At 46.7% G+C, this 27,312-nt stretch overlaps 1 protein-coding gene across 1 annotated transcript in view; it reads left to right on the top strand.

Moving 5' to 3' along the window:
- Nucleotides 1-27,312, top strand: part of LOC140395604 (dynein axonemal heavy chain 17-like) — an 896,966-nt gene that overhangs the window by 94,485 nt on the left and 775,169 nt on the right. The window contains exon 10 of the mRNA XM_072483576.1: nt 5,122-5,289. Coding sequence (XP_072339677.1) covers nt 5,122-5,289 — 168 coding nt within the window. The remainder of the gene's footprint in view (nt 1-5,121; nt 5,290-27,312) is intronic.

The following is a 27,312-nucleotide window of genomic DNA, read 5'->3' on the forward strand; positions in this document are numbered from 1 at the left end:
CTGTCTTCTATGGCCAAGCCAGTTCTGAATCCATCCAGCTGGTTTACCCATTGTTGCTCTTATTAACCTTAGTTTTATTAGTCCTGATTATGTCACCTTTGCTCACGAGTCGCCAGGTATCTTTCGTATACCGCCACGTGGTTCAAGCTCGAGCTATGATTAATAAGTCAGCACACCGCTTAGTAAGATTGAAATCAACGGTCATTTATTATGTACAGCAATAAATACTTACACAATAATCCTACTTTCTATATCACTACCTACCACTACTGGCCAATACTTAACTTTTGGGGATGGCCCACCAGGTCAGGGAAACGAATGGTTTATCAAATTGGGTCTGGCCTGCGGGATTCAAAAGGCTGATACGGGTCGATGGCTAGGAGTCTCTATCGGGTAGCGATCGCTGGAGTCAAACTTACGGTTTCTGATCGATGTTCTTGCGAAGGTTGCGAGCAGGAGAAGAAGGGAGAGAGAGAGAGATCTGAACTTGGCCCCTCAATTTATAGGGCCCAGGGGCTTCCCGCCTCTCGGGGCGGCCCTTGACCCTGAGTCCCAAGTGATTGGACTTGTTCCCAATCACTGGGTTCAATACGCTCCAATGATTGGGCGATTCCTCGATCGGGGGGTGGTCGTTCACCTGTCTTTGTTTCGGCCACTGCTGGCGCCGAGAGGTCTGGCCCGGCATTCAATTGCTAATATGTTGCAATTGTTCCCGGGGATAGCCGATTAAACTGCAGATGTCTGTGTTGATGTGCTGCTAATGGTCGCAGGTATCGATCTGGGCCGACTTCCCCAGAGCCGAATACGCTATTCTGTCTGCAGCTGTCCGTTTGTGCCCTGTTGGCTGCTTTTCCCATCAGCCTTTTCGGTTAGCCATTTTATATCGGGTTTTGGCCAAATAAATCGGGAATCAGCCATTTTAGGTGGCTACACCATGATCCCATGTGATTTAATCTTTTGCACCAGCCTGCCATGAGGGACCTTATCAAATGCTTTTCTAAAGTCCATGTAGGCAACATCCACAGCACTTCCCTTGTCAATCATTTTTGTCACCTCCTCAGAAAACTCAATTAAATTAGTGAGACATGACCTCCCTCGTACAAAACCATGCTGTCTGTCGCTAATAAGACCATTCACTTCCAAATGTGCATAGATCCTACCTCTTTTCCAACAATTTCACTATCACTGCCGTCAAGCTCACTGGCCTATAATTACCTGGGTTATCCTTGCAACCGTCCTTAAATAACGGTACAACGTTGGCTATCCTCAGATCCTCTGGGATCTCACCTGTGGCCAACGAGGACACAAAGATTTCTGTTAGGGGCCCAGCGATTTCAACTCTTGTCTCCCTCAGTAATCTGGGATAAATGCCATTTGTCTACCTTAATACTTTTTAACACACCTAACAATTTCTCCCCCATAATAACGACCTGTTCAAAAGTGTTTATATATCTCTCCGAGACACCACCAATCAACGTGTCCCTCTCCTTTGTGAATAGCGATGCAAAATACTCATTAAGGATCTCCCCTACTTCCTATGGTTCTACACATAATTTCCCTCCTTTGTTCTTGAGTGGACCAACTCTTTCTCGAGCTACCCTCTTGTTCCTAATATACGTATAAAATATCTTGTGATTCTCCTTAATCCTGTCTGCCAAGGACATTTTGTGACTCCTTTTTGCCCTCCTAACTCCCTGCTTGAGCTCTTTTCTACTTTCCTTGTATTCTTCAAGTGCTGCATCTGATTTTAGTTGGCTGTACCTCATGTATGCAACTTTTTTCTTTTTGACAAGATTCACAATTTCCCTGGTTATCTATGGTTCCTGAATCAGAATGGTAGCACAAGTGGATAGCACTGTGGCTTCACAGCACCAGGGTCCCAGGTTCAATTCCTGCTGGGTCACTGTCTGTGCGGCGTCTGTATATTCTCCCCATGTCTGCATGGGTTTCCTCCTGGTGCTGCGGTTTCCTCCCATAGTCCAAAGACGTGCAGGTTAGGTGGATTGGCCATGATAAATTGCCTTTAGTGACCAAAAAGGTAAGGAGGGGTTATTGGGTTACGGGGATAGGGTGGAAGTGAGGGCTTAGGTGGGTCGGTGCAAACTCGATGGGCCGAATGGCCTCCTTCTGCACTGTATGTTCTATGTTCTAATCCTGCCTCTCCTGGCCTTCCCATTTACCGGTACATGCCTGTCCTGCACTCCCATCAACTGGTCCTTCAAAGACTCCCACATGCCAAATGTGGATTTACCTTCAAACAGCCTCTCCCAGCCAACAGCCTCCTAATCCTGCCTTCCCCCAATTTAGCACCTTAACCGTGGGACTACACTCACCCAATACGCAATATGCAGTGCCTTCAGCCATTGATATCATGCAGAGTGAATCAAATTGGTGGAAGTCTGGCGTCTGTGATGTGGTGGAACTGAGCAGGCCGAGATGGATCATCCACTTGGTAATTCTGACTAAAGATGACTGCAAATGCTTTGTGAGTAAGGCTCGGTTTGAAACCCCCTCTCATTCCACACATCATTGAAATGAATGAGTTCCATGCCATCACCCACATTGCATTCAACACAGAACGAGGATGCTGAATCAAGAACTCCATGGTTTAATAATAATAATCTTTATTGTCACAAGCAGGCTTACATTAACACTGCAATGAAGTTACTGTGAAAAGCCCCTAGTCGCCACATTCCGGCGCCTGTTCGGGTACACTGATTGTGCAAATTACCTAACTGCACATCTTTGGGGACCTGTGGGTGGAAACAGTCTTAAATGGACTGGTTTTACAGTTTACATAAAGAATAGAACAACAATACCTTTTAACACAATTAATTATTCCAAGGTGCTTCCCAGGGCATTATAAAACAAAGTACGATACTGAGCCACATATGAACATACTAGGTCTCATAACCAAAAGCTTGGTCAAAGATGTAAGTTTTAAGAAGTATCTTAAAGGTAGACATTGAGATAGATGGACTGAGAGGAGGGAAATCCAGAGGTTGGGGCACAGGTAACTGAAGGTTGGCATTCCTTGGATCAATTTTGATTTGGAAAGCACAAAAGGCCACCATGAGAGGAGCGCAGGTGTCTCAGTGTTTTGGTTGGAAGTGATTACAGATGTAGAGAGGGGCAAAGTCACAGAGAACTTGAAGGAAAATTGAGAACTTGAAGGAAAATCAAAATGCTGCTTGATCAGGAGCCGTTGTTTCAGCGAGCACGCGGGTTATAGAGGATTGAACATGCTGCGAGTTAATGATAATCTTTAGTAGTGTCACAAATAAGCTTACATTAACACTGCAATAAAGTTACTGTGAAAATGCCCTAGTCGCCACACTCGGCGCCTGTTCGGGTACACTGAGGGAGAATTCAGAATGTCCAATTCACCTAACAAGCACGTCTTTCGAAACTTGTGGGAGGAAACCGGAGCATCCGGATGAAACCCACGCAGACATGGGTAGAACATGCAGGCTCTGCACAGACAGTGACCCAATCTGGGAATCGAACCCAGGTCCAAGGCCTAAGCAATCGAGTTTTGGATGACATCAAATTTATGGAGGATAGAATGTGAAAAAAATAGCCAGGAGTGTGTTGGAGTCCAGAGGAAATTAATGCATGGCTGAGCATTTCAGCAACAGGTGAGCTGAGACAGGGTAAAGCTCAGTAATGTCATGGAGGTGGAAAAACAGGGTCTCAGAAAGGGCACATAACGGGCAGCATGATGGTGCAATGGTTCGCTCTGGGTCACTGTCCGTGTGGAGTTTGCACATTCTCCCCGTGTTTGCGTGGGTTTCGCCCCCACAACTCAAAGATGGCAGTACGGTAGCATAATGGTTAGCACAATTGCTTCACAGCTCCAGGGTCCCAGCTTCGATTCCCGGCTGGGCCACTGTCTGTGCGGAGTCTGCATGTTCTCCCCGTGTCTGCGTGGGTTTCCTCCGGGTGCTCCGGTTTCCTCCCACAGTCTAAAGATGTGCAGGTTAGGTGGATTGGCCATGCTTAATTGCCCTCAGTGCCCAAAATTGCCCTTAGTGCTGGGTGGGGTTACTGGGTTATGGGGATACGGTGGAGGCGTGGGCTTGGGTAGGGTGTTCTTTCCAAGAACCGGTGCAGACTCGATGGGCTGAATGGCTTCCTTCTGCACTGTAAATTCTATGTGCAGGAAAGGTGGATTTGTAATGCTATATTGCCCCTTAATCGGAAAAAATGAATTGGTACTCTAAAAAAAATTTTTTTTTAAAAGATAGGGCACGTATATGAGGTTGGAAGATCATCACAGGATCAAATGTGACACTAATGTTGTAAATAAGCTGACTTAATCTCAGACTGTTGCCAGGGTGAGAGGTGGAGTTGGAAGCTAGGGAATGAAGTTTGGAGCGAGGGCCGAAAACAGTTGCTTCTGTCTTCCCCCTAATTGGAGAAAATCTCTGCTCATCCAGTACTGAGTTCAGATAAGCAGTCTGCTAACTTAGCACCAGTGAAGGAGTTGAGAGAGGTGGTGATGAGGTAGTGCTGGGGGTTATCGGCATACATGTGAATACTGACGAATGTAAAATTATTGCTCTATGCTACATTCTGCACAGTATTACACTTGAAAGGGAAATGAACTTCAGCTGAAGGATGTCGAGCTTAATGGAGCAACAGAGCTAAATGAAGAAGAGAATGATTGAATGATTGTAACGACTGGATTTCATTGGTATTTTCTGCCACTGACTGCTACCGAAGCTGGTGTGGATGCAGATCAAAATTTGAGGAGGGGTGTTCAGGCGCTACCAGAAACCCATTGGAACTGTCATCCAGCAATGCATATGAGGAATTAGTAGTGGTGGTGGAGGGTGTCGGTGGAGTCGGAAATGTCCATAATTGGGTAGGAGAATGCTGAGGTTCAGAATGTATTAGTGACACTAGACATGAGCATAGAAAAATACAGTTCATCATGTTCAATCTAATGGTAGATCTGAGAAGCTGCTAGCCTGACTGTGTCACATAAAGATGATGGTAATATATTATAAATAGTTTTAATAGTTAACGAACATCATAAACTTGAATGATCATCATTTGAATTGAATACTTAACCGTTATTGTATCATAAAGTGATATCAAATTTTTTGTTTTATACAGGAGATATTTTCCACTACTGTTGAGTTCTTAAAGCTCGAAAAAATTGAAGTAGGTGGCGTTAGAGGGAATCTCCTTGGCCAAATGGTGCAGCAGATCTATATGGAGTTTTTAGAAGTTATTAAAATCTTTGCTGAATGCACATACAATACTTTGGATATAGCAGACCATGTAAGGAAAATTACCTAACAGAGTAACATAATACTGTTGTAAAAGTATTAAAAATTGTTCTGTAAAATAGTAAAAGCAATAGTAATTATTGATCCTAAAATGTTTCATAAGTGTGTCAAAATTGAAAGGTAAAGACTGAACAGGCGGAAAGGGTTTGGGTGACCACCAGGCAGAGGAGAGTAAGGCAGGTAGTGCAAGAGACTCCTGTGGCTGTCCCCCTTTCTAAAATATGCACTGTTTTAGATACTGTTGGAGGGGACAACTTCTCAGGGGATTACAGCAAAAACCAAGGCCATGGCACCATGGGTGCCTTTGCTGCACAAGAAGGGAGGAGGAAGAATGGCAGGGCTACAGTGGTAGGGGATTCAATAGTAAGGGGGACCGACAGGGATTCTGTGGCCGGAAAGAGACTCCGGGATGGTGTGTTGCCTCCTTGGTGCCAGGGTCAAGGATGTATCAGAGTGGGTACAGGGCATTCTGAAAAAGGGGGGTGGGGTGGTGAACAGCCTGTTGTGGTACATATCGATCCCAAAGACATAGGTTAAAAAAAGGGACGTGGTCCTATAAGCAGAATATAGGGAGTTAGGATGTAAATTAAAAAGTAGATCCTCAAAGATAGTAATCTCAGGATTACTATCAAAGCAACATGTTAGCAAGAGTAACAATAACAGGATATACCAGATGGATACGTGGCTGGAGAAAGTGTGTCAGAGGGAGGGATTCAGATTCCTGGGAAATTGGGACTGGTTCTGGGGTAGTTGCACAGGTTGCAACTGGGCAGGACAGATTGCACTTGGGCAGGACTGGGACCAATATCCTCGGCAGGCGTGTTTGCTGGTGCTGTTGGGAAGGATTTAAGCTAGAATGGCAGGGGGATGGGAACCTGAATGGGGAGACAGAGGCGGAAGAAACAAAGATAGAAACAAGAGACAGAAATGTAAGAAGCAAAAGTGAAAGGCACAAAACAAAGGCGTAAAACAAATGGGCCCAGAATTCAAATTAAAGCTAAGATGACCAACATGGTTAAAAAGACAAGTGCATGGTAGCATGGTGGCGCAGTGATTAGCACTGCTGCCTCATGGCGCCAAGACCCAGATTCGATCCCGGCCTGGGTCACTATCCGCGTGGAGTTTGCACATTCTCCCTGTGTCTGCATGGGTCCACAACCCAAAGATGTGCAAGAAAGGTAGATTGCCCCTTAATTTCAAAACTTTTTAAACACTAATAAAAAATAATAAGACAAGTGTAAAGGCATTGTGTCTTAATGCATGGTGCATTCGCAATAAGGTAGGTGAATTAGTAGCTCAAATAGATATAAACAGTTATGATATAGCTGCAATTGCAGAGACATGGCTGTAGGGTTACCAAGGATGGGAACAGAAGATCCAGGTGTAATCATTACTTCGGAAGGACAGACAAAAAGGGCCAGGAGATGGGATAGCATTTTGTGTAAAGGAGGAAATCAATGCAGTAGCGAGGAAGGATATTGGCTCAGAAAATTATGATGTGGAATCTGCATGGGTGGGGATAGGAAAACAAAGGGACAGAAAATGTTGAGGGTTGTCAATAGGCTCCCAAATAGTAATGGAGATATAAGGGAAGGTATTAAACAAGAAATCAGAGACGCATGCAATAAGGGCACGATTGTAATCAAAGGTGAAGTTACTTTTCACATGGATTGAACAAACTAATATAGCAATAATATGGTGGAGGAAGAGTTCCTGGAGTTAGTGCATGATGGTTTTTAGAACAACATGTTGAGGAACCATACAGAAAACAGGCTATTCTAGATTGCGTACTGTGCAATTGGAAAGGATTAATTAACAATCTATTTGTGCGGGTAATTTGGGGAAGATAATATGATAGGAGTCTTCGTTAAGTTGTAGAGTAGCCGGGTGCGGCGATGACCAGCTGAGTCGCACGTTTCGGCAGCTCCCTGTGAAACGGACTTTTGGGCTCTTGATAGGAGCCCCAACGGCAATTTTAACGGCTGAAAACACCGTGCGGTAAACCAGAAGGGTGTTCCCCCTGGACACGGATGGAAAAAGGAGAGGAAAGTGGCCGGATTGCAGCGGATCCTTTGGAACAACGGCAAGGAAGGCAAGCAGAAACCAAGATGGCGTCGGAAGGTGGCAGTTTCATATGGGGCCCTGAACAACAAGAGTTTTTGAAACGCTGCGTGGAGGAGATAAAAAAGGAAATGAAGAAAGAGTTGTTGGCCCCGATATTACAGGCGATTGAAGGGCTGAAAGAGGAACAAAAGACCCAGGAGCAGGAGCTTCGGGTCGTGAAGGCGAAAGCAGCTGAGAATGAAAACGATATACAGGGCCTGGTGGTGAAGTCGGAGATACAGGAGGCACACCAGAAACGATCTGTGGAGAGGTTGGAGGCACTGGAAAATAACGCAAGGAGGAACAACTTGAGGATTCTTGGCCTTCCTGAAGGTGTGGAGGGGGCGGACGTCGGGGCATATGTGAGCACGATGCTGCACTCGTTAATGGGAGTGGAGGCCCCGACGGGTCCGTTGGAGGTGGAGGGAGCATACCGAGTTATGGTGCGAGGACCGAGAGCAGGAGAAGCTCCCAGAGCCATAGTGGTGAGATTTCTCCGTTTTAAGGATAGAGAAATGGTCCTTAGAAGGGCGAAGAAAACTCGGTGTAGTAAATGGGAGAACGCGGTGATCCGCGTCTATCAAGATTGGAGTGCGGAGGTGGCGAGAAGGAGGGCGAGCTTTAATCGGGCCAAAGCGGTACTTCACAAAAAAAAGATAAAGTTTGGAATGCTGCAACCGGCAAGACTGTGGGTCACATATCAAGGGAGGCACCACTACTTTGAGACGGCGGATGAAGCGTGGACTTTTATTGTAGAAGAAAAATTGGAATGATTGGACTACGAAAATGAACGTTTGGACAAAGTGGTGGGACGAGTGGGGGGGGGGGGGCGAAGAGGGATTGTATTGTATGATTAATCCTGCGGTATGGTAACTTTTCTTTCTCCCACAGGTGGTGATGGGGGGAGGTGGGGAGGGAGAGGAGATGGGGCGTTGGCCATGGGAGGCGGGGCTGAGGGAGAGGCGCGGGCTTGGTTCCCGCGCTATGATAATTATGGCGGGAATAGAGAAGCAGGAAGGAGGGGGCACCGCACGGGGCGAGCCGTGATCACGGGGGGAAGCCGAGGTCAGCCAGAGTTTGCTGACTTCTGGGAGCAACATGGGGGGAGTAATTACGCTAGCGGGGGGTCTAGCGGGGGGGGGGGGAGGGGGGAATTACTGGGTTGCTGCTGCTGGGGAAAGGGGGGAGTGGGTGCGGGAAAGGATGGGCGGGGGGGCACCGTCTGGGAGAAATACAGCCGCGTGGGAACTGGGCGAGAAGCTGGAAAAAGATGATGGCTAACCGGCAAGGGGGGGGGGGGGGAAGCCCCCCAACTCGGCTGATCACGTGGAACGTGAGGGGACTTAACGGGCCGATAAAGAGGGCACGAGTACTCGCACACCTTAAGAAACTTAAAGCAGATGTGGTCATGTTACAGGAAACGCACCTGAAACTGATAGATCAGGTTAGGTTGCGCAAAGGATGGGTAGGGCAGGTGTTCCATTCGGGGCTGGATGCGAAAAACAGGGGGGTGGCTATATTAGTGGGGAAGCGGGTAATGTTCGAGGCAAAGACTATAGTGGCGGATAACGGGGGCAGATACGTGATGGTGAGTGGCAAATTACAGGGAGAGATGGTGGTGTTGGTAAACGTGTATGCCCCGAATTGGGACGATGCCAATTTTATGAGGCGAATGCTAGGACGCATCCCAGACCTAGAGACCGGAAAGCTGATAATGGGGGGAGACTTTAACACGGTGTTGGAACCAAGGCTGGATAGGTCGAAGTCCAGGACTGGTAGGAGGCCGGCAGCAGCCAAGGTGCTTAAGGATTTTATGGAGCAGATGGGAGGGGTGGACCCGTGGAGATTCAGTAGACCTAGGAGTAAGGAGTTCTCGTTTTTCTCCTATGTCCATAAAGTCTATTCACGCATAGACTTTTTTGTGTTGGGTAGGGCATTGATCCCGAGGGTGAGGGGAACGGAATATACGGCTATAGCCATTTCGGATCATGCCCCACACTGGGTAGACTTGGAGATAGGGGAGGAAACAAGAGGGCGTCCACCCTGGAGAATGGATATGGGACTAATGGCGGATGAGGGGGTGTGCTTAAGGGTGAGGGGATGCATTGAAAAGTACTTGGAACTCAATGACAATGGGGAGGTTCAGGTGGGAGTGGTCTGGGAGGCGTTGAAGGCGGTGGTTAGGGGGGAGCTGATATCAATAAGGACACATAAAGGGAAGCAGGAGAGTAAGGAACGGGAGCGGTTGTTGCAAGAACTTTTGAGGGTGGACAGACAGTATGCGGAAGCACCGGAGGAGGGACTGTATAGGGAAAGGCAAAGGCTGCATGTGGAATTTGACTTGCTGACCACAGGCACTGCAGAGGCACAATGGAGGAAGGCGCAGGGTGTACAGTATGAATATGGAGAGAAGGCGAGCAGATTGCTGGCACACCAATTGAGGAAAAGGGGAGCAGCGAGGGAAATAGGGGGGGTGAGAGACGAAGATGGAGAGACGGAGCGGGGAGCGGAGAGAGTGAATGAAGTGTTCAAGACATTTTATAAAAAATTGTATGAAGCTCAACCCCCGGATGGGAGGGAGAGAATGATGGAGTTTTTGGATCGGCTGGAAATTCCCAAGGTGGAAGAGCAGGAAAGGATGGGATTGGGAGCACAGATCACGGTAGAAGAAGTGGTGAAAGGAATTAGGAACATGCAGACGGGAAAGGCCCCGGGACCGGACGGATTCCCAGTTGAATTTTACAGAAAATATTTGGACTTGCTCGCCCCGCTACTGACGAGGACCTTCAACGAGGCAAAGGAAAGGGGACAACTGCCCCCGACTATGTCAGAAGCAACGATATCGCTTCTTTTAAAGAAGGAAAAGGATCCGCTACAATGCGGGTCCTACAGACCAATCTCCCTCCTCAATGTAGATGCCAAGGTCTTGGCCAAGGTAATGGCAATGAGAATAGAGGAATGTGTCCCGGGGGTGGTTCATGAAGACCAAACTGGGTTTGTGAAGGGGAGACAGCTGAACACGAACATACGGAGGTTGTTAGGCGTAATGATGATGGCCCCACCAGAGGGTGAAACGGAGATAGTAGTGGCGATGGATGCCGAGAAAGCATTTGATAGAGTGGAGTGGGATTATCTGTGGGAGGTGTTGAGGAGATTTGGGTTCGGAGAGGGGTATGTTAGATGGGTGCAGCTGTTGTATAGGGCCCCAGTGGCGAGTGTGGTCACGAATGGACGGGGATCGGCATATTTTCGGCTCCACAGAGGGACAAGGCAGGGATGTCCTCTGTCCCCATTACTGTTTGCACTGGCGATTGAGCCCCTGGCGATAGCGCTGAGAGGTTCCAAGGGATGGAGGGGAATACTTAGGGGAGGAGAAGAACACCGGGTATCTTTATATGCGGATGATCTGCTACTATATGTGGCGGATCCAGCGGAGGGGATGCCAGAAATAATGCGGATACTTGGGGAGTTTGGGGATTTTTCAGGGTATAAATTGAACATGGGAAAGAGTGAGCTGTTTGTGGTGCATCCAGGGGAGCAGAGTAGAGAAATAGAAGACCTACCGTTGAGGAAGGTAACAAGAGACTTTCGTTACCTGGGGATCCAGATAGCTAAGAATTGGGGCACATTGCACAGGCTAAATTTGACGCGGTTGGTGGAACAGATGGAGGAAGATTTCAAGAGATGGGACATGGTAGCATTGTCAATGGCAGGGAGGGTGCAGGCAGTTAAGATGGTGGTCCTCCCGAGATTCCTTTTTGTGTTTCAGTGTCTCCCGGTGGTGATCACGAAGGCTTTTTTCAAAAGGATAGAAAAGAGTATTATGGGTTTTGTTTGGGCCGGGAAGACTCCGAGAGTGAGGAAGGGATTCTTACAGCGTAGTAGGGATAGGGGGGGGCTGGCACTACCGAGCCTAAGTGAGTATTATTGGGCCGCTAATATTTCAATGGTGAGTAAGTGGATGGGAGAGGAGGAAGGAGCGGCGTGGAAGAGATTAGAGAGGGCGTCCTGTAGGGGGACCAGCCTGCAGGCTATGGTGACAGCCCCATTGCCGTTCTCACCAAGGAACTATACCACGAGTCCGGTGGTGGTAGCTACACTGAAGATTTGGGGACAGTGGAGACGACATAGGGGAAAGACCGGAGCACTGGGGGGGTCCCCGATAAGAAACAACCATAGGTTTGCCCCGGGGGGAATGGATGGGGGATATGGAATGTGGCAAAGAGCAGGTATAACGCAATTGAAAGATCTATTTGTGGATGGGAAGTTTGCGAGTCTGGGAGCGCTGACCGAGAAATATGGGTTGCCCCAAGGGAATGCATTCAGGTACATGCAATTGAGGGCTTTTGCGAGGCAGCAGGTGAGGGAATTCCCGCAGCTCCCGACACAAGAGGTGCAGGACAGAGTCATCTCAAAGAAATGGGTGGGGGACGGTAAGGTGTCGGATATATATAGGGAATTGAGAGACGAAGGGGAGACTATGATGGACGAACTAAAAGGGAAATGGGAAGAAGAGCTAGGGGAGGAGATTGAGGAGGGGATGTGGGCAGATGCCCTAAACAGGGTAAACTCGTCGTCCTCGTGCGCCAGGCTAAGCCTGATTCAGTTTAAGGTATTACACAGGGCACATATGACTGGAACACGGCTCAGTAAATTTTTTGGGGTGGAGGATAGGTGTGCGAGGTGCTCGAGAAGCCCAGCGAATCATACCCATATGTTTTGGTCATGCCCGGCACTACAGGGGTTTTGGATGGGGGTGACAAAGGTGCTTTCGAAAGTAGTAGGAGTCCAGGTCGAACCAAGCTGGGGGTTGGCTATATTTGGGGTTGCACAAGAGCCGGGAGTGCAGGAGGCGAAAGAGGCCGATGTTTTGGCCTTTGCGTCCCTAGTAGCCCGGCGCAGAATATTGCTAATGTGGAAAGAAGCCAAGCCCCCGGGGGTGGAGACCTGGATAAATGATATGGCGGGGTTCATAAAGTTAGAGCGGATTAAGTTCGTCCTAAGGGGGTCGGCTCAAGGGTTTACAAGGCGGTGGCAACCGTTCGTCGAATATCTTGCGGAAAGATAGATAGGGGAGAACAAAGAAGGCAGCAGCAGCAGCCCAGAACTTGGGGGGTGGGGGGTGGGGGGGGGGGGGGGGGGGGTGTGTGGCCTGAGACAAGGCAGTTGCCAATTAGGGCTAGTTTTTATTTTTGTTATTTAATATTTATTTATTTGTTGTTGTTTTCTTTTGTTCTTGTTTAAATAAAAAAGGTCATTATTATCTGTATTGTTATAATGTTGTGTAAAGGATGCACAATGTACTGTGTTGGTTGACCAAAAATTTTCAATAAAATATTATTTAAAAAAAAAAAAAAAAAGTTGTAGAGTAAAGTAGTCGTGTCCGAAACAAGGTCCTGAATCTTAATAAAGGGAACAATGAGGATATGAGAGGAGGATTGGCAAAGATTGGCAAGATGGGTAACCTTACTAAAGAGGTTGACGGTAAATAGGCAATGGTTCATATTTAAAGAAGTGTACATGAATTACAACAATTATTCATTACTGTCTGGAGCAAAAATAGAAGAGCAAAGGTGACTCATCCATGGCTTACAAAAGAAATTAGGGATAATATTAACTCCAAAGAAGAAATATATAAAATTGCCAGCAAAATCAGCAACCCTGCGGATTGGGAGCATTTTAGAATTCAGCAAATGAGGACAAAAAATGTGAATAAGAGAGAGAAAATAGATTATGAGTGTATCATTGCAGGGAACATACAAACTGACCGCAAAAGCTTCTATAAATAGAAGAGAAAAGTTTAATGAAGGCCAATGTACGTCCTTTTTATCAGAAGCCGGGGAAATTATAATGGCAGAAGAATTGAACACATACTTTGGTTCTGTCTTCACAAAACAGGGCACAATAACCTTCAGAAATGTTGGGGAACCAACGATCTAGTGAGAGGGTGGAATTGAACAAAGAAAATAGTGCTGGGAAATTAATGGAGTTAAAGGCTGACAAATCACCAGGGCCTGATCATCTACATCCCAGAGTATTAATGGAAGTGGCCCTGAAAATATTGGATGTGTTGTCATCTTCTAAAATTCTATAGCCTCTGGAGCAAATGTAACCCCTCTATTTAAAAAGGGAGGGAGAGAAAAAAGGGAGAATTACAGACCAGTTAGTCTGACATCAGTAGTGGGGAAGATGCCAGAGTCTATTATAAAAGACGTGATAACATTAACAGACTTGGACAAAGCCAGCATCGGTTTATGAAAGGCAAATCAAGCTTAACAAATCCACTGGGGTTGTTTGAATATGTAACTAATAGACTAGATAAGAGAGAACCAGTGAATGTGATGTAATTGGAGTTTCAAAAGGCTTTTGATAAGGTCCCTCATATGAGGTTTGTGGGCAAAATTAAAGCACATAGGATAGAGGGTCATATATTGGCATGGATCAAGACTTGGTTGACAGACAGGAAACAGGGAATGGGAATAAATGGGTGTTTTTCCGAGTGACTAGTGGGGTACCACAGGTATTGCTTGGACCTTAGCTGTTCACGATATATATAAAGAGGGAAAGAAATGCAAAATTCCAAGTTTGCTGATGACAAAAAACTGGGTGGAATTTTGAGTTATGAAGAGGATGCAATGAGGCTTCAAGGTGATTTAGAAAAGTTGAATGAGTGGGCAAACACATGACAGATGCAGTACAACATGGCTAAATGCGAAGTTACATTTTGGTGTGAAAACAGCAAGGAAGAGTATTTTTTAAATAGTGATATATTGGGAATTGTCGGTCTACAAATGAATCTGAGTGTCCTTGCACACCAGTCAATGAAAGTGGAGAGGCAGCTGCAGCAAGCAATTAGGAAGGCAAATGTGGCCTTCATTGCAAGATCTTTGAGTTCAGAAGTAGGGATGTCTTACTGCAGTTATTGGTGAGACTGCACCTGCAGTATTGCGTGCAGTTTGGTCTCCCTACCAAAGAAATTATATACTTAACATAGAGTGAGTGCAGAAGTGGTTTACTGGGCTGATACTGGGGTTGGCGGGCCTGTCATATGAGGAGAGCTTGACTGGACCTGTATTTACTGGAACTTAGAAGGATGAGAGGAGATCTGGTTGAAACTTATATAATTCTAACAGGGCTGGACAGACTAGATACAGGGAGGATATGTTCCCTGGTTGGAGAATCTAGAACCAGGGACCATAGTCTTAGGATACTTGGTAGGCCATTTAGGACTGAGATGAGGAAATATTTCTTCACTCAAATGGTAGTGAAAGTGCTCAATTCACAGAAGAATGTGGAGGCCAAGCCACTGAATGTATTCAAGGAAGAGATTTTTTTTTTTTAGATTTTAATGGCATCAAGAGGCATGGGGAGAAAGCATGAATATGGCATTGAGATAGAGGATCAGCCATGATCCTATTGAATGGCAGAGCAGGCTTAAAGGGCATCCTGATTCTATTTTCTATGTTTTAATGTTTCTATTTCATAGATATGTTAATATCATGAGGGGTAAGACAGACTAAGTGGGAGAAACCTCCCACTTGTGAAAAGATCAAGAACGAGGGGCATGACTTTAAAACATTGGCAAAAAGAAGCATAAGTGATATGAGAAAAAACATTTTCTTAGAGGGTGTGGTTAGTAGTGTCTGGAATTCACTGCCTGAAAGTGTGGTGGAGGCAGATTCAATTGGGTGGAGGCAGATTTAATTGATGTATTCAAAAAGGAATTAGAAGATTATTTGAAAAGGAACAATATTCAGTGTTTACATTGAGAAGGCAGGAGAATAATAATCTTTATTATTGTCACAAGTAGGCTTACATTAACACTGCAATGAAGTTACTGTGAAAAGCCCCGAGTCGCCACACTACGGCGCCTGTTCGGGTACACTGAGGGAGAATTCAAAATGTCCAATTCACCTAACAGCACATCTTTGGGGACTTGTGGGAGGAAACCCACACAGACACAGGGAGAATGTGCGGACTCCGCACAGAGACCCAAACCCGGGGCCCTGGCGTTGTGAAGCAACAGTGCTAACCACTGTGCTACCGTGCTGCCCGATATGATGCAGTGAATTTGCCATTTGGAGAACAATGCAGACATGTTGGGCCAAATGTGTTTTTTCTGAGCTGAAATAATTCTGTGATTCAGTTCAATCTTTTACTTGCCCACCATTATACCCAGGACTGTAAGGCTTAGATTTGACATGCGAGCTAACGGAAAGGTTTCTAAGTGTCATTTGTGACGGTTTTGCTGGAAGTTCCCGCCGGCTCTGTGGGCAAGTTCCCCATCGCTATCTAATCACACTTACTCATTTTTCTGGGCCCCTCGTGAGTTTTGCACTGGTTTAGCCCCACCTAGGGAGGGATTTCACTGGAATACAATGCTATAAAATGGCACCCGGGTTTATAATAATAATAATCTTTATTGTCACATGTAGGCTTATATTAACACTGCAATGAAGTTACTATGAAAAGTCCCGGACTTCCGGTTGCGGCTAAGCTGAGCTAAGTCGCACGTTCGGCAGCTCCCGTCAGAAACGGACTTTTGGGCTCTTTTTAGGGGCCCCAGCGGAATTTGTTCGACGGTTCCCAGTGTGGGAAGGCGACAGTACGATTCCCCCAGCATTGTATGAATTGGACCAGGAGTGGAGCGGTGAAAAAAGTGATTTTGGTGCAGCAAAAAGTGCGAGGGAGGAGAACCAAGATGGCGGCAGGTGGAGACCAGGCAGCGTGGGCGCAATGGTCGCAAGAGCAGCAGGAGTTCCTCAAGCGCTGTTTTGCGGACCTGAAGGCAGAGCTGCTGGAGCCGATGAAGGCATCGATCGATAAGCTGGTCGAGACCCAGAAGGCCCAAGGGGCGGCGATCCGGGAGGTGCGGCAAAAGGCATTGGAGAACGAGGACGAGATCTTGGGCCTGCCGGTGAAGATGGAGGCGCACGAGGCGCTGCAGAAGAAGTGACAAGAAAAGTTCGAAGACATGGAGAATCGGTCGAGGAGGAAGAACCTGCGGATTCTGGGTCTCCCGGAGGGAGTGGAAGGGTCGGATGCTGGAGTATACGTGGTCACGATGCTGAACACGCTGATGGGCGCGGGAGCTTTCCCGAGGCTCCTGGCGCTGGATGGGGCTCACCGAGTCCTGGCGAGGAGGCCCAAGGCCAACGAGCCGCCACAGGCGGTAATGCTGCAGTTCCACCGCTTTGTTGACAGGGAGTGTGTCCTGAGTTGGGCTAAAAAGGAGCGGAGCAGCAGGTGGGAGAACGCAGAGATCCGTATATATCAGGACTGGAGCGCGGAGGTGGCCAAGAAGAGGGCCGGGTACAATTGGGCTAAGGCGGTTCTGCATCGGAACGCGGTGAAATTCGGGATGCTGCAGCCGGCGCGATTGTGGGTCACATTTAAGGACCGACACCATTACTTTGAGACGCCGGAGGAGGCGTGGACCTTTATCCAGGCCGAAAAGTTGGACATGGACTGAGTGTTTGTTGGGAGGAGGTGTCGAGGGGGGGTTATTGTGTTTTGGGGGATGCTCTGTTCTGTTTTCTTTGGTGCTGGGTGGTGTTGGGTACATGGTTCAAAGTGAGGGTTGTGTGAGAGTGTGGGCGTCGGTGGTTGGAAGGACGGGGCCCTGCCGAGGGGGAATGGGAGGCCCGTGGTGGGGGAGCTGAGATAAGGCCGCAAAAGGGAGCTGTGCCAGAGAGGGCGGGGCCGGCTTGGTGGAAAGCGCGGGTTTTTTCCCGCGCTAGGGAAGGAAGAGGGCGGGGCCGGGGGGGAAGGGCGGTGTTGGAGAGGAGCGCACGCTGACTGCCAGGAGGGGGAGGAGAGATTCTCACACTGGGGGGTCGGAGTGGCGGGAGAGGCCGGGGTCAGCAGGAGTCAGCTGACTTATGGGAGTGCCATGGGGGAGCAATACAGCTAGGGGGGGACCTAGCTGGGGGGGGGGGGTGAGGGGGCGGGGAACTGGGTTGCTGCTGCATTGGCCAAAGGGGAGCTGGAGTTTGGAGAGGGAGTCGGGCGGGGGTCCACCGCCTGGGGGAATGGGAGGCGCGGGCATGTCGCTGGCCTAGAAAGGAGATGGCTAGTCAGGTGGGGGGGGGGGGTTGGTGGAGGGGGGTGGGGTGAGGGGGGTTTTGGGGGGGGGGCCTGATCTGGCTGATAACTTGGAATGTGAGAGGCCTGAACAGGCCGGTCAAGAGGGCCCGTGTGTTCGCGCACCTGAAGGGACTGAAGGCAGATGTGGTTATGCTCCAGGAGACGCATTTGAGGATGGCAGATCAGGTTAGGCTGAGAAAGGGGTGGGTAGGGCAGGTTTTCCACTCGGGGTTGGACGCGTAGAATCGAGGGGTGGCGACCTTGGTGGGGAAGCGGGTGTCGTTTGAGGCGCTGAACATCGTGGCAGATAATGGAGGCCGGTACGTGATGGTGAGTGGTAAGCTGCAGGGGGTGCGGGTGGCACTAGTGAATGTATACGCCCCAAATTGGGACAATGCCAGATTCATGAGGCGCATGTTGGGTCGGATTCTGGATCTGGAGACAGGGAGCTTGATATTGGGGAGGGACTTCAACACGGTGTTGGACCCAGCATTGGACCGCTCCAGGTCCAGGACGGGTAAAAGGCCAGCGGCAGCCAAGGTGCTTAGGGTTTTTTTGGACCAGATGGGGGGAGTGGACCCATGGAGGTTTGCCAGGCCGGGGGCCAGGGAATTTTCCTTTTTTTCCCACGTCCATAAAGCCTACTCCCGGATAGATTTCTTCATTATGAGTAGGGCACTAATCCCGAGAGTGGAGGGCACGGAATATTCGGCCACAGCTATCTCAGATCATGCCCCGCATTGGGTGGAGCTGGAGTTAGGGGAGGAGAGGGACCAGCGCCCGCTGTGGCGCCTCGATGTGGGACTGTTAGCGATTGAGGAGGTGAACGGACGGATTCGGGGGTGCATTGGAAGATATTTAGAGGCTAACGACAATGGGGAGGTGCAGGTGGTGGTGGTCTGGGAGGCGCTGAAGGCGGTGGTCAGGGGAGAGCTAATCTCCACTAAGGCCCAGAAGGAGAGGAGAGAGAGGGAAAGATTGGTGGGGGAGATATTAAGGGTGGATAGGAGGTATGCAGAAGTCCCCGAGGAGGGATTACTCAAGGAACGACGAAGCCTCCAGGCCGAATTCGACCTGTTGACTATCAGGAAGGCAGAGGTGCAGTGGAGGAAAGCGCAAGGGGCGGTGTACGAATATGGGGAGAAGGCAAGCCGGACGCTGGCACATCAGCTTCGGAAGCGGGAGGCTGCGAGGGAGATTGGGAGAGTTAGGGATAGAGGGGGAAACACGGTGCGGAGTGCGGTGGGAATAAATGGGGTATTCAGGGACTTTTATGAGGAGCTGTATAGGTCTGAGCCCCCGATGGGGGAGGGGGGATGTGCCGATTTTTGGATCGGCTGAGGTTCCCGAGGGTGGAGGAGGAGCAGGTGGTTGGGCAAGGGGCACCGATTGGGCTGGAGGAGCTGGTTAAGGGGTTGGGGAGCATGCAGGCAGGGAAGGCCCCGGGGCCGGATGGGTTTTCGGTGGAATTCTACCGGAAGTACATGGACCTGTTTGGCCCACTACTAGTGAGGACTTTCAATGAGGTGAGGGCGGGGGAGGGGGGGGGGAGGGGGGGGCTGCCCCCGACAATGTCCAGGGCGCTGATCTCGCTGATCTTGAGTGTTAAAAAAAAATACTATGAAAAGCCCCAGTCGCCACATTCTGGCACCTGTTTGGGTACACAGAGGGAGAATTCAGAATGTCCAAATTGCCCAAGCTGGGAATCGAACCTGGGACCCTGACGCTGTGAAGCCATAGTTCGAACCACTATGCTGCCTTTAGGGGGCTTCAGTGGGGATGCCGTGGCCAAGGTTGCACATAGCCCCGATTTGTGCACTGAGGAACTCGCTGGGGAGCTCTCGAAGCGACCCCCCCTCAATGCACTATGGGAGGATCCCGAGGCACCCCCCCTGCACTCCCACAGGGCACCCTGGCCTGTTCCCCACCACGCAGTGCCAACTTGGCACCCTGGCTGTATACCTGCAGTTGGCAGAGCCACCTGGGTAGTACCATGCTGGCACTCAGGTCACACTGCCAGGGTGCCAGGCCAGCACTACCAGGGTGCCCTAGTGGCACCAACAATGCCCACATACCACCCTGCCCAAAGGCTTCCGATCCCCTGGAAGACCCCCAGAAGAGCCGTTCTGACTGGTCCCGATTTGTGGAGACCAATACTTAACCACGCTTGCCCGAAGTTTCCAAGGCAAAGGGGATAGATCCCAATACCTCGGGTACCTCAGGTGTCAGCTCATTAAAGTGAGACTAGCTGCCTCGCATTAATATGCAGATTTTCCAAAACGTGACCCCGCCCACAATGGGCTGGATTTATATTGCAGTGTCTCGTGAGATCACGTTAGATCTTGCGAGGCGTTGTTTGCGACACAGCTAGATCCCGAGAGTGGGGTTTCACGACTTCTATCAGCCACGCAGCGCTGCGGCGAGCTGCTTTTCGGTGGCAGCATGGCTGTTCGATCGCGTCTTTGGAATTATTTTCATTACTAAGGAGCTGATCTCATGGCCAAACCGGCTTCTCAGAGTTCAAGCCGCCGTTTTGAAATGGTGCCCTAATCTCTAAGTGAGGTTGTGTGTCCTTGTTATGGGCCAGGGTTTAGAGAACCCCAAAGTATATCATGGAGTTCACCTGACTCACAATTTTTCATAGATTGTGGTATGGGGAGCACACGGCCCACTCTGCAGGTGTGGTACAGCAGAAATGGGAAAGTATTTTTTTACGCAAAACAATGTTTATTCTGTGAACTCAAGTTAACCTTTTTAAAACATACAGTGAACATCTTAGCAACCATTAATTCAAATACAACCCCCAAAGAATACAACACTAAGTAATGCTTTAAGCTTTCCTTTTTAACAGCTATACAACTTAAAAACAAAACCTTTATCAGAAGCACATCAGGTTGAAGTCACTACTGAAAACATTTATAATTCTGAATTCACCAAATGATCAAGAGATAGTCTTTTGATGGCAGAGAGAACAGCAGTACCCCTGCTTGGTCTGGCTTCAGCCCCAACACTGAAAACAAAACTAAAACACACCCTGCAGCCTGCTCAAAAACAAAAGTAATAAGCTGACAGACAGTCCAGCTCCACCCACTCTCTGACATCACTGCAGTAGTAAACACTCATTTCTTAAAAGTACTCTCACTACAGATATTTATATACATACCCATTTATAAACACCCATTTCTTAAAGGTACTCTCACTTGACACCTCCCCCAAGAAAAAAAAATAAACCATCAACTTCAAGATGGTTTCATTTTTCACCTTTTCATTATCCTTTAAGAAATGCACACAGTAAAGATACTTTTTTTGTTTCAAAAAACAACACACGCAAACAGGTATAATAATGTAGTCCATTTTTCTTTCTTCCTCCAACTGAAACTGCTTCCGTTCATCACATTCATGACAAAGCATCGGCTATCACGTTTTCTCATCCTGCCACATGTACTATTTTTAAATGAAATGGCTGCAACAATAAACTCCAGCGAAACAGCCGTGCATTGTTATTCCGGAATCGCTCCAAAAACATCAACGGATTATGATCAGTACATATAATGATGTCAGACGGATTGCTGGTCACATAAATGTGAAAATGTTGTAAAGCCAGCATCAAACTCAATGTCTCCTCAATCATGGAATACGTTTTCTGGTGAGAATTCAATTTCTTTGAAAAATAACCAATAGGCCGCTCTAGCCCTTCGTCGTCGTCTTGTAGAAGCACCGCACCTACATCCACATCACTCGCATTAACTGCCACTTTGAATGGTTTCGTATAATTTGGGATGGCTAACACAGGAGCATTGGTTAACACAGCCTTCAGGCCGTCAAATGCCTGTTGACACTCTGCTGTCCACTAGAATTTGTTATGCTTCTTGAGCAAGTCCGTCAGTGGAGCGACCACACTGCTAAAATTGGGTATAATTTCCGGTAAAATTCAGTCATACCAAGAAATCACATTATTTCCCTTCGTCTTGAGGGTACCGGAAACTCCTCAACAACTGTTGGTTTCACATCCCGTGTGACCATTCGACCCTGTCCGATTGTATGGCCAAGGAAAGTGACTTGGGCCTTTCCAAATTCACTTTTGGCGAGATTTATCACCAAACCCGCCTCCTGAAGTCGATCGATGTTTCAATGTTCTGTCCATGTCTGGCTGAAAATTACCAGATCATCGATGTATACCGCACAATTGGGTAATCCTGAAACGACTTTTTTAGTTAACCGTTGAAATGTGGCTGGGGCGTTTTTCATGCCAAATGGCATAACTTTGAATTGGTATATACCATCTGGAGTCACAAAAGCTGAAATCTCCTTCGCCCTTTTGGATAAAGGTACCTGCTAGTAACCTTTAAGTAAATCCAGTTTAGAAATGAAAGCTGATTGTCCCACTTTCTCAATGCAATCCTCCAAACGTGGGATAGGATAAGAGTCCGTTCTTGTAACTGCATTAACCTTTCTATAGTCCACACACAACCGTTGGGTACCATCTGGTTCAGGTACCATCATTATTGGTGAGCTCCATTGGCTGCAACCCACTTCAATTATGCCATTTTTAAGCATACTCTCAATCTCTTTGTTGACCTGTGCCAATTTTAAAGGGGTTAAGTCTGCATGGATGTTGTTTGATTGGAACAGCATTTCCATCATGTATAGCCATTTTAGTACTTCCCAATTTATCTCCACAAATATGCCCATGTGATATCAATAACTCTTTCAGGTCAGTCCGTTTTTCCTCTGGAAGGTAACTCAACAATTTATCCCAATTTTTAAGAACATCCTCGTTTTCCAATTTATTTTGAGGTATGTCAAATTCACAGTAATCTGGATTTGGTTCATCACTTTGAGGTAGAATCATTAAAACCTCCTCTTTTTTCTCTCCTTCCCTTTCAAAGTACCTTTTAAGCATATTCACATGACACACTCGGTGAATCTTCCTTCTATCTGGTGTTTTTACCGCATAATTCACCTCACTTAATTTCCTTTCAATCTGATACGGTCCACAAAACTTTGCTTTTAAAGGTTCACCTACCACTGGTCCCAACACTAAAACTTTATCTCCACTGGCAAAACTACAAACTTTGGATATCTTGTCCGTTACCCGTTTCAACACATTTTGTGCAACTTTTAAATGTTGTCTAGCCAATTCACCTGCTCTATTTAATCCTGAAATTTGGCACGTAATCCAATAATGCAAGTTCTGATTTCTCACTCACCAATTTTTCCTCAATCAATTTAAGTGGTCCTCTTACCAAATGACCAAATATTAGTTCAAAAGGACTAAATTTGGTTGACACATTCGGTGCATCCCTAATTGCAAACATTACAAATGGAATTCCTTTATCCCAATCCTCTGGATAATCTTGACAATAAGCCCTCAACATTGTCTTTAATGTCTGATGCCTCCTTGCTAACGCTCCCTGCGATTCTGGATGGTACGCAGTTGATTTAAATTGTTTTATTCCTAAGGTATCCATAACTTCTTTGAATAACCTTGAGGTAAAATTTGATCCTTGATCCGATTGTATTTCTGTGGGTAGTCCATATCTAGTAAAGAATTGAAGTAACTCCTCCACAATCTTTTTAGCTGTAATATTATGTACTGGAAATATATGCCTGTGGAAACCTAGTAGACACATCCATTATAGTCAAAAGATATTGATTCGCACTTTTTGTTTTAGGAAGCGGTCCTACGCAATCAATTAGGCCCCTAGTAAAAGGTTCTTCAAATGCTGGAATGGGTATTAAGGACATTGGTTATATCACTGCTTGAGGTTTCCCTCTCACTTGACATGTGTGACATGATTGACAAAATTTAACTACATCTTTATGTCGTCCAGGCCAATAAAAATGTTTCTGGATTTTAGCTTGAGTTTTCCTTATTCCGAAATGACGTCCCACTGGTACCTGATGTGCAACTCGCAACACCTCCTTTCTATACCCTACCGGCAATACTACTTGATTAACTTCTGCCCACTTTTCATCCACCTGCATATGTGAAGGTCTCCATTTTCTCATCAAGACATCACTTTTCCTGTAATAACACTCTGTTATACACTCAGATTCCTCTTCCGTGTATGCTTTCTGATACATCCGTTTTATTTCTACATCTTTTTGTTGTAACTCTGCCAATTTTCCTGAACTAAAAATATCCGCCTCATCCTCCACCTGTTCTTTTCCAACCATCTGATCAAAAATCGTTTCTGATAATTGCACTTCACCTTTATCTTCACTCTCTGATTTCTCCTCTTGTTTTAACCTGTGACTTTGCGACCTTGTTACGACACAATCCAGAAAAATCCCAGGTTATTCGTCCTTCAACCCTTCAGTTGTCTGATTTTCCACTGGCTTATCAACCACAGTAGGCATCACTTGCACCTGCGATCCAATTATATCATTACCCAAGATAAACTGTATTCCTGGACAAGATAGTTTCCCTATTACTCCTACTACTACTTCACCACTCTTCACTGGACTTTCCAACCTTACCTTATATAATGGAACACTACACCTCTCACCCTGAATTCCACATATTACCACCTTTTCTGGCAACGTTCTTCCCAAACTACATAACTCCTCATCTCTTACCATTAAAGATTGACTAGCTCCCGTATCTTCTAAAATTGTGACTTCTTTACCTGCCCCTCCTGATACACATGAGTAAACTTTACCCACACAAGTAAATTCTTTAAAGAGATCTGGCACCTTCTTATCAATCACCTCTTGATCTGGCTACAATCTTTCCACCTCCTTTGCTTCACTTGGGCTTTCCTTTACCACTTTAACAAACCCTACTGTCTTATCCTGTTTTACCACATTAGCCATCCCAGTGCTTTTCTTCAACCACCAACACTGTGACTTTACATGGCCTAGTTTATTACAGTGAAAACATTTGAAACTTTTCATTTCTTTTCCACTCTTCTGGATTTCTTTTTTAATCTGAGGTACACTCTCCTTATTATCTCCCATCAGATCACCTTTACCTTTATCACTTGAGTATTTCTCATGACCCCAGTTTCTATTCCTCACAGTCTGAAACTGATGTCGGAAACCAAGCTTTGATTTATGAACTAATTCATAATCATCTGCCGTTTCTGCTGCTAACCTCGCAGTTTTAACACTCTGCTCTTCCACATGAGTTCTCACTCCATCAGGAATTGAACCTTTAACCTCCTCCAAAAGTATAATTTCTCTGAGAGCTTCATACGTTTGGTCTATTTTCAAAGCCCTTATCCACCTATCAAAATTACTCTGATCCTTTCAAACTCCATGTATGTTTGACCAAATTCTTTACTTAAATTTCTAAACCTTTGTCTGTAGGCTTCAGGCACTAATTCATATGCACCTAAGATGGATTTTTTTCACCTCATACGACTCAGATACCTCCTCTGATAGTGATGCATACACTTCACTAGCCCTACCTATCAGCTTTGTTTGAATCAGTAATACCCACATCTCCTGTGGCCATTTCATTTGTTTAGCTACCTTCTCAAATGAAATGAAAAAGGCTTCTACCTCCTTCTCATCAAACCTTGGCAATGCTTGGATATATTTAAATAGATCCCCACTAAGCTTTCGACTATGACGCTCTTTATCAATATCCTCATCACTATCATCCAACTGTATGTTTCCCTTTACGCCTGCCAATTTTAACTGACTGTCATGTTTCATGGCCAATTTCTGAAGTTCAAACTCTCTCTCTTTATCTTTTCCCCTGATCTGTATCTCCCTTTCTCTTTCTTTTTGTTCTGCTAGGGCTATTCTTTCTGTTTTCCTTTCTTCTCTTTCTTTTTCCTCTCTCTCTCTTTCTCTTTCGCTCTCTTTCGTATTCAAGCTGCTTTAATTCTTTCTCATGGTCCATTTGTTTAATTTGCAACTGAATTTTTGCCATTTCCAATGAATCAAACGGTATCTCAGGCAACTCTAAATGCTTAACCACCACCATAATTACCTCATTTTTTTGCATTTTGTCAGGTAATGTTAACTGCAATGTTTTTGCCAAATCTAACAGTCTGCTTTTAGTCTCTGTCCGTAAGGTACTGCGTGTGACCGTCTCCACCCCCAAAATCTTCTGAGCCTCTGAAAGAGCCATTGTCCACAACACACTCCCCACTTTAACTGGAATACCACACCTGAAAAGCAACCACAATATGCTCACCCCTCACTGTTTTTAAGTTCACTAAGCCAATCTAATAGATAGACTTCTATCCCCCTCGAGCCCCCAATTGTTATGGGTCCGGGTTTACAGAACCTCAAAGTGTTTCATGGAGTTCAACCGGCTGACAACTTTTAATAGATTGTGGTGTGGGAAGCACACGGCGTACTTTTCAGGTGTGATACAGCAATTATGGACAAATGGTTTTTAAAACAAAACAATGTTTATTCTATGAACTCAATTTAACCTTTTAAAAACAAACATTGAATATCTTAACACCCATTACTTCAAAGATAACCCCAAAAGACCACAACACTAAATAATCCTTCAAACTGTTCCTTTAAACATCCAAAAGACTTCAAACCTTCAAAAACAGACATGAGGTTACATTCAATATATTTATAGTCTTTGGATTTGCAGACATCAACAGACCAGCTCTGTGTTTTCTTCCTGCAGCTCTCAGCAAAACACACAGACACTCCCAGCTGCCTCCTCAAAACTGAAACCAAAAGCAGAAGTGAGCTCACCTCCCCCCACCCTCTGACATCACTTCAGTAATATGATCAGCTCCATTTCTTAAAGGTACATTGCTTAAACATCCATTTCTTAAAGGTACTCTGACATGACAGGGGATAGAAGCATAAAATCACTCCAGTGCAGAAGGAGGCCGTTCAGCCCATCGAGTCTGCGCCACCCCTCTGAAAGAGCCCCCCTCCTATCCCCATAACCCAGTAACCCCACCTCACCCTTTGGACACTCGGGGAAATTTAGCAACCTAACCTGCACATCTTTGGACTGTGCGACAAACCCGGAGGAAACCCAGGCAGACATGAGGAGAACGTACAAACTCCACACAGACAGTGACCCAAGGCTAAATTGAACCCGCGGCCCTGGCACTATGAGGTAGCAAAGCTAACCACTTTGCCACCGTGCCACCCAAATGGGATATGGGATAGCAAAAGAGTGCAATTTTCCGGTGGAATTTTATAAACAATTCAGGATGGCGTTGGCACCCCATCTCTTGGAGATGTACAATGATTCGCTGACATGGAGGGAATTGCTGGCTACGTTGGCACAGGTGTCGATCCCTTTAATTCCAAAAAAGAATAAGGATCCAGTGGAGTGTTGGTCGTATAGGCTCATTTCTCTGCTGAATACCAATGTGAAGGTGCTGACTAAGGTGTTGGCCAGGCGACTGGAGGGCTATGTGCCGGAGGTGGTTTCTGAGGATCAGACGGGTTTTGTCAAGGGCGACAATTGCCAAGCAACGTCAAGCAGCTGATGAACGTGGTGACAACTAAAACTGGGGGGAAGGTGCCAGAAATGATCATCTCAATGGATGCGGAGAAGGCTTTTGACCAGGTAGAATGGAGGTACTTGTTTGAGGTCCTGGTTTGGGTTTGGGCTCGTGTTCATTTCTATGGTGAGATTGCTGTATTCCGCCCCCATGATGTGTGTAAGGATGAATGTGATGAGCTTGGAATATTTCCAGCTACAGAGGGGCAAGAGAAGTGGATGCCTGCTGTCCCCACTGTTGTTTGCGTTGGCTATTGAGGCTCTCGCTATCCTGTTGCACGCATCAAAGGAATGGAAGAATATTGTTTGGGGAGATAGGCAGCACAGAGTGCCGCTATGCAGATGATCTGTTGCTATGAGTCTCAGACCCGCTGGAGTGCA

This window comes from Scyliorhinus torazame, chromosome 18 (genome assembly GCF_047496885.1).
Source record: "Scyliorhinus torazame isolate Kashiwa2021f chromosome 18, sScyTor2.1, whole genome shotgun sequence".
Classification (NCBI taxonomy): Eukaryota; Metazoa; Chordata; class Chondrichthyes; order Carcharhiniformes; family Scyliorhinidae; genus Scyliorhinus; species Scyliorhinus torazame.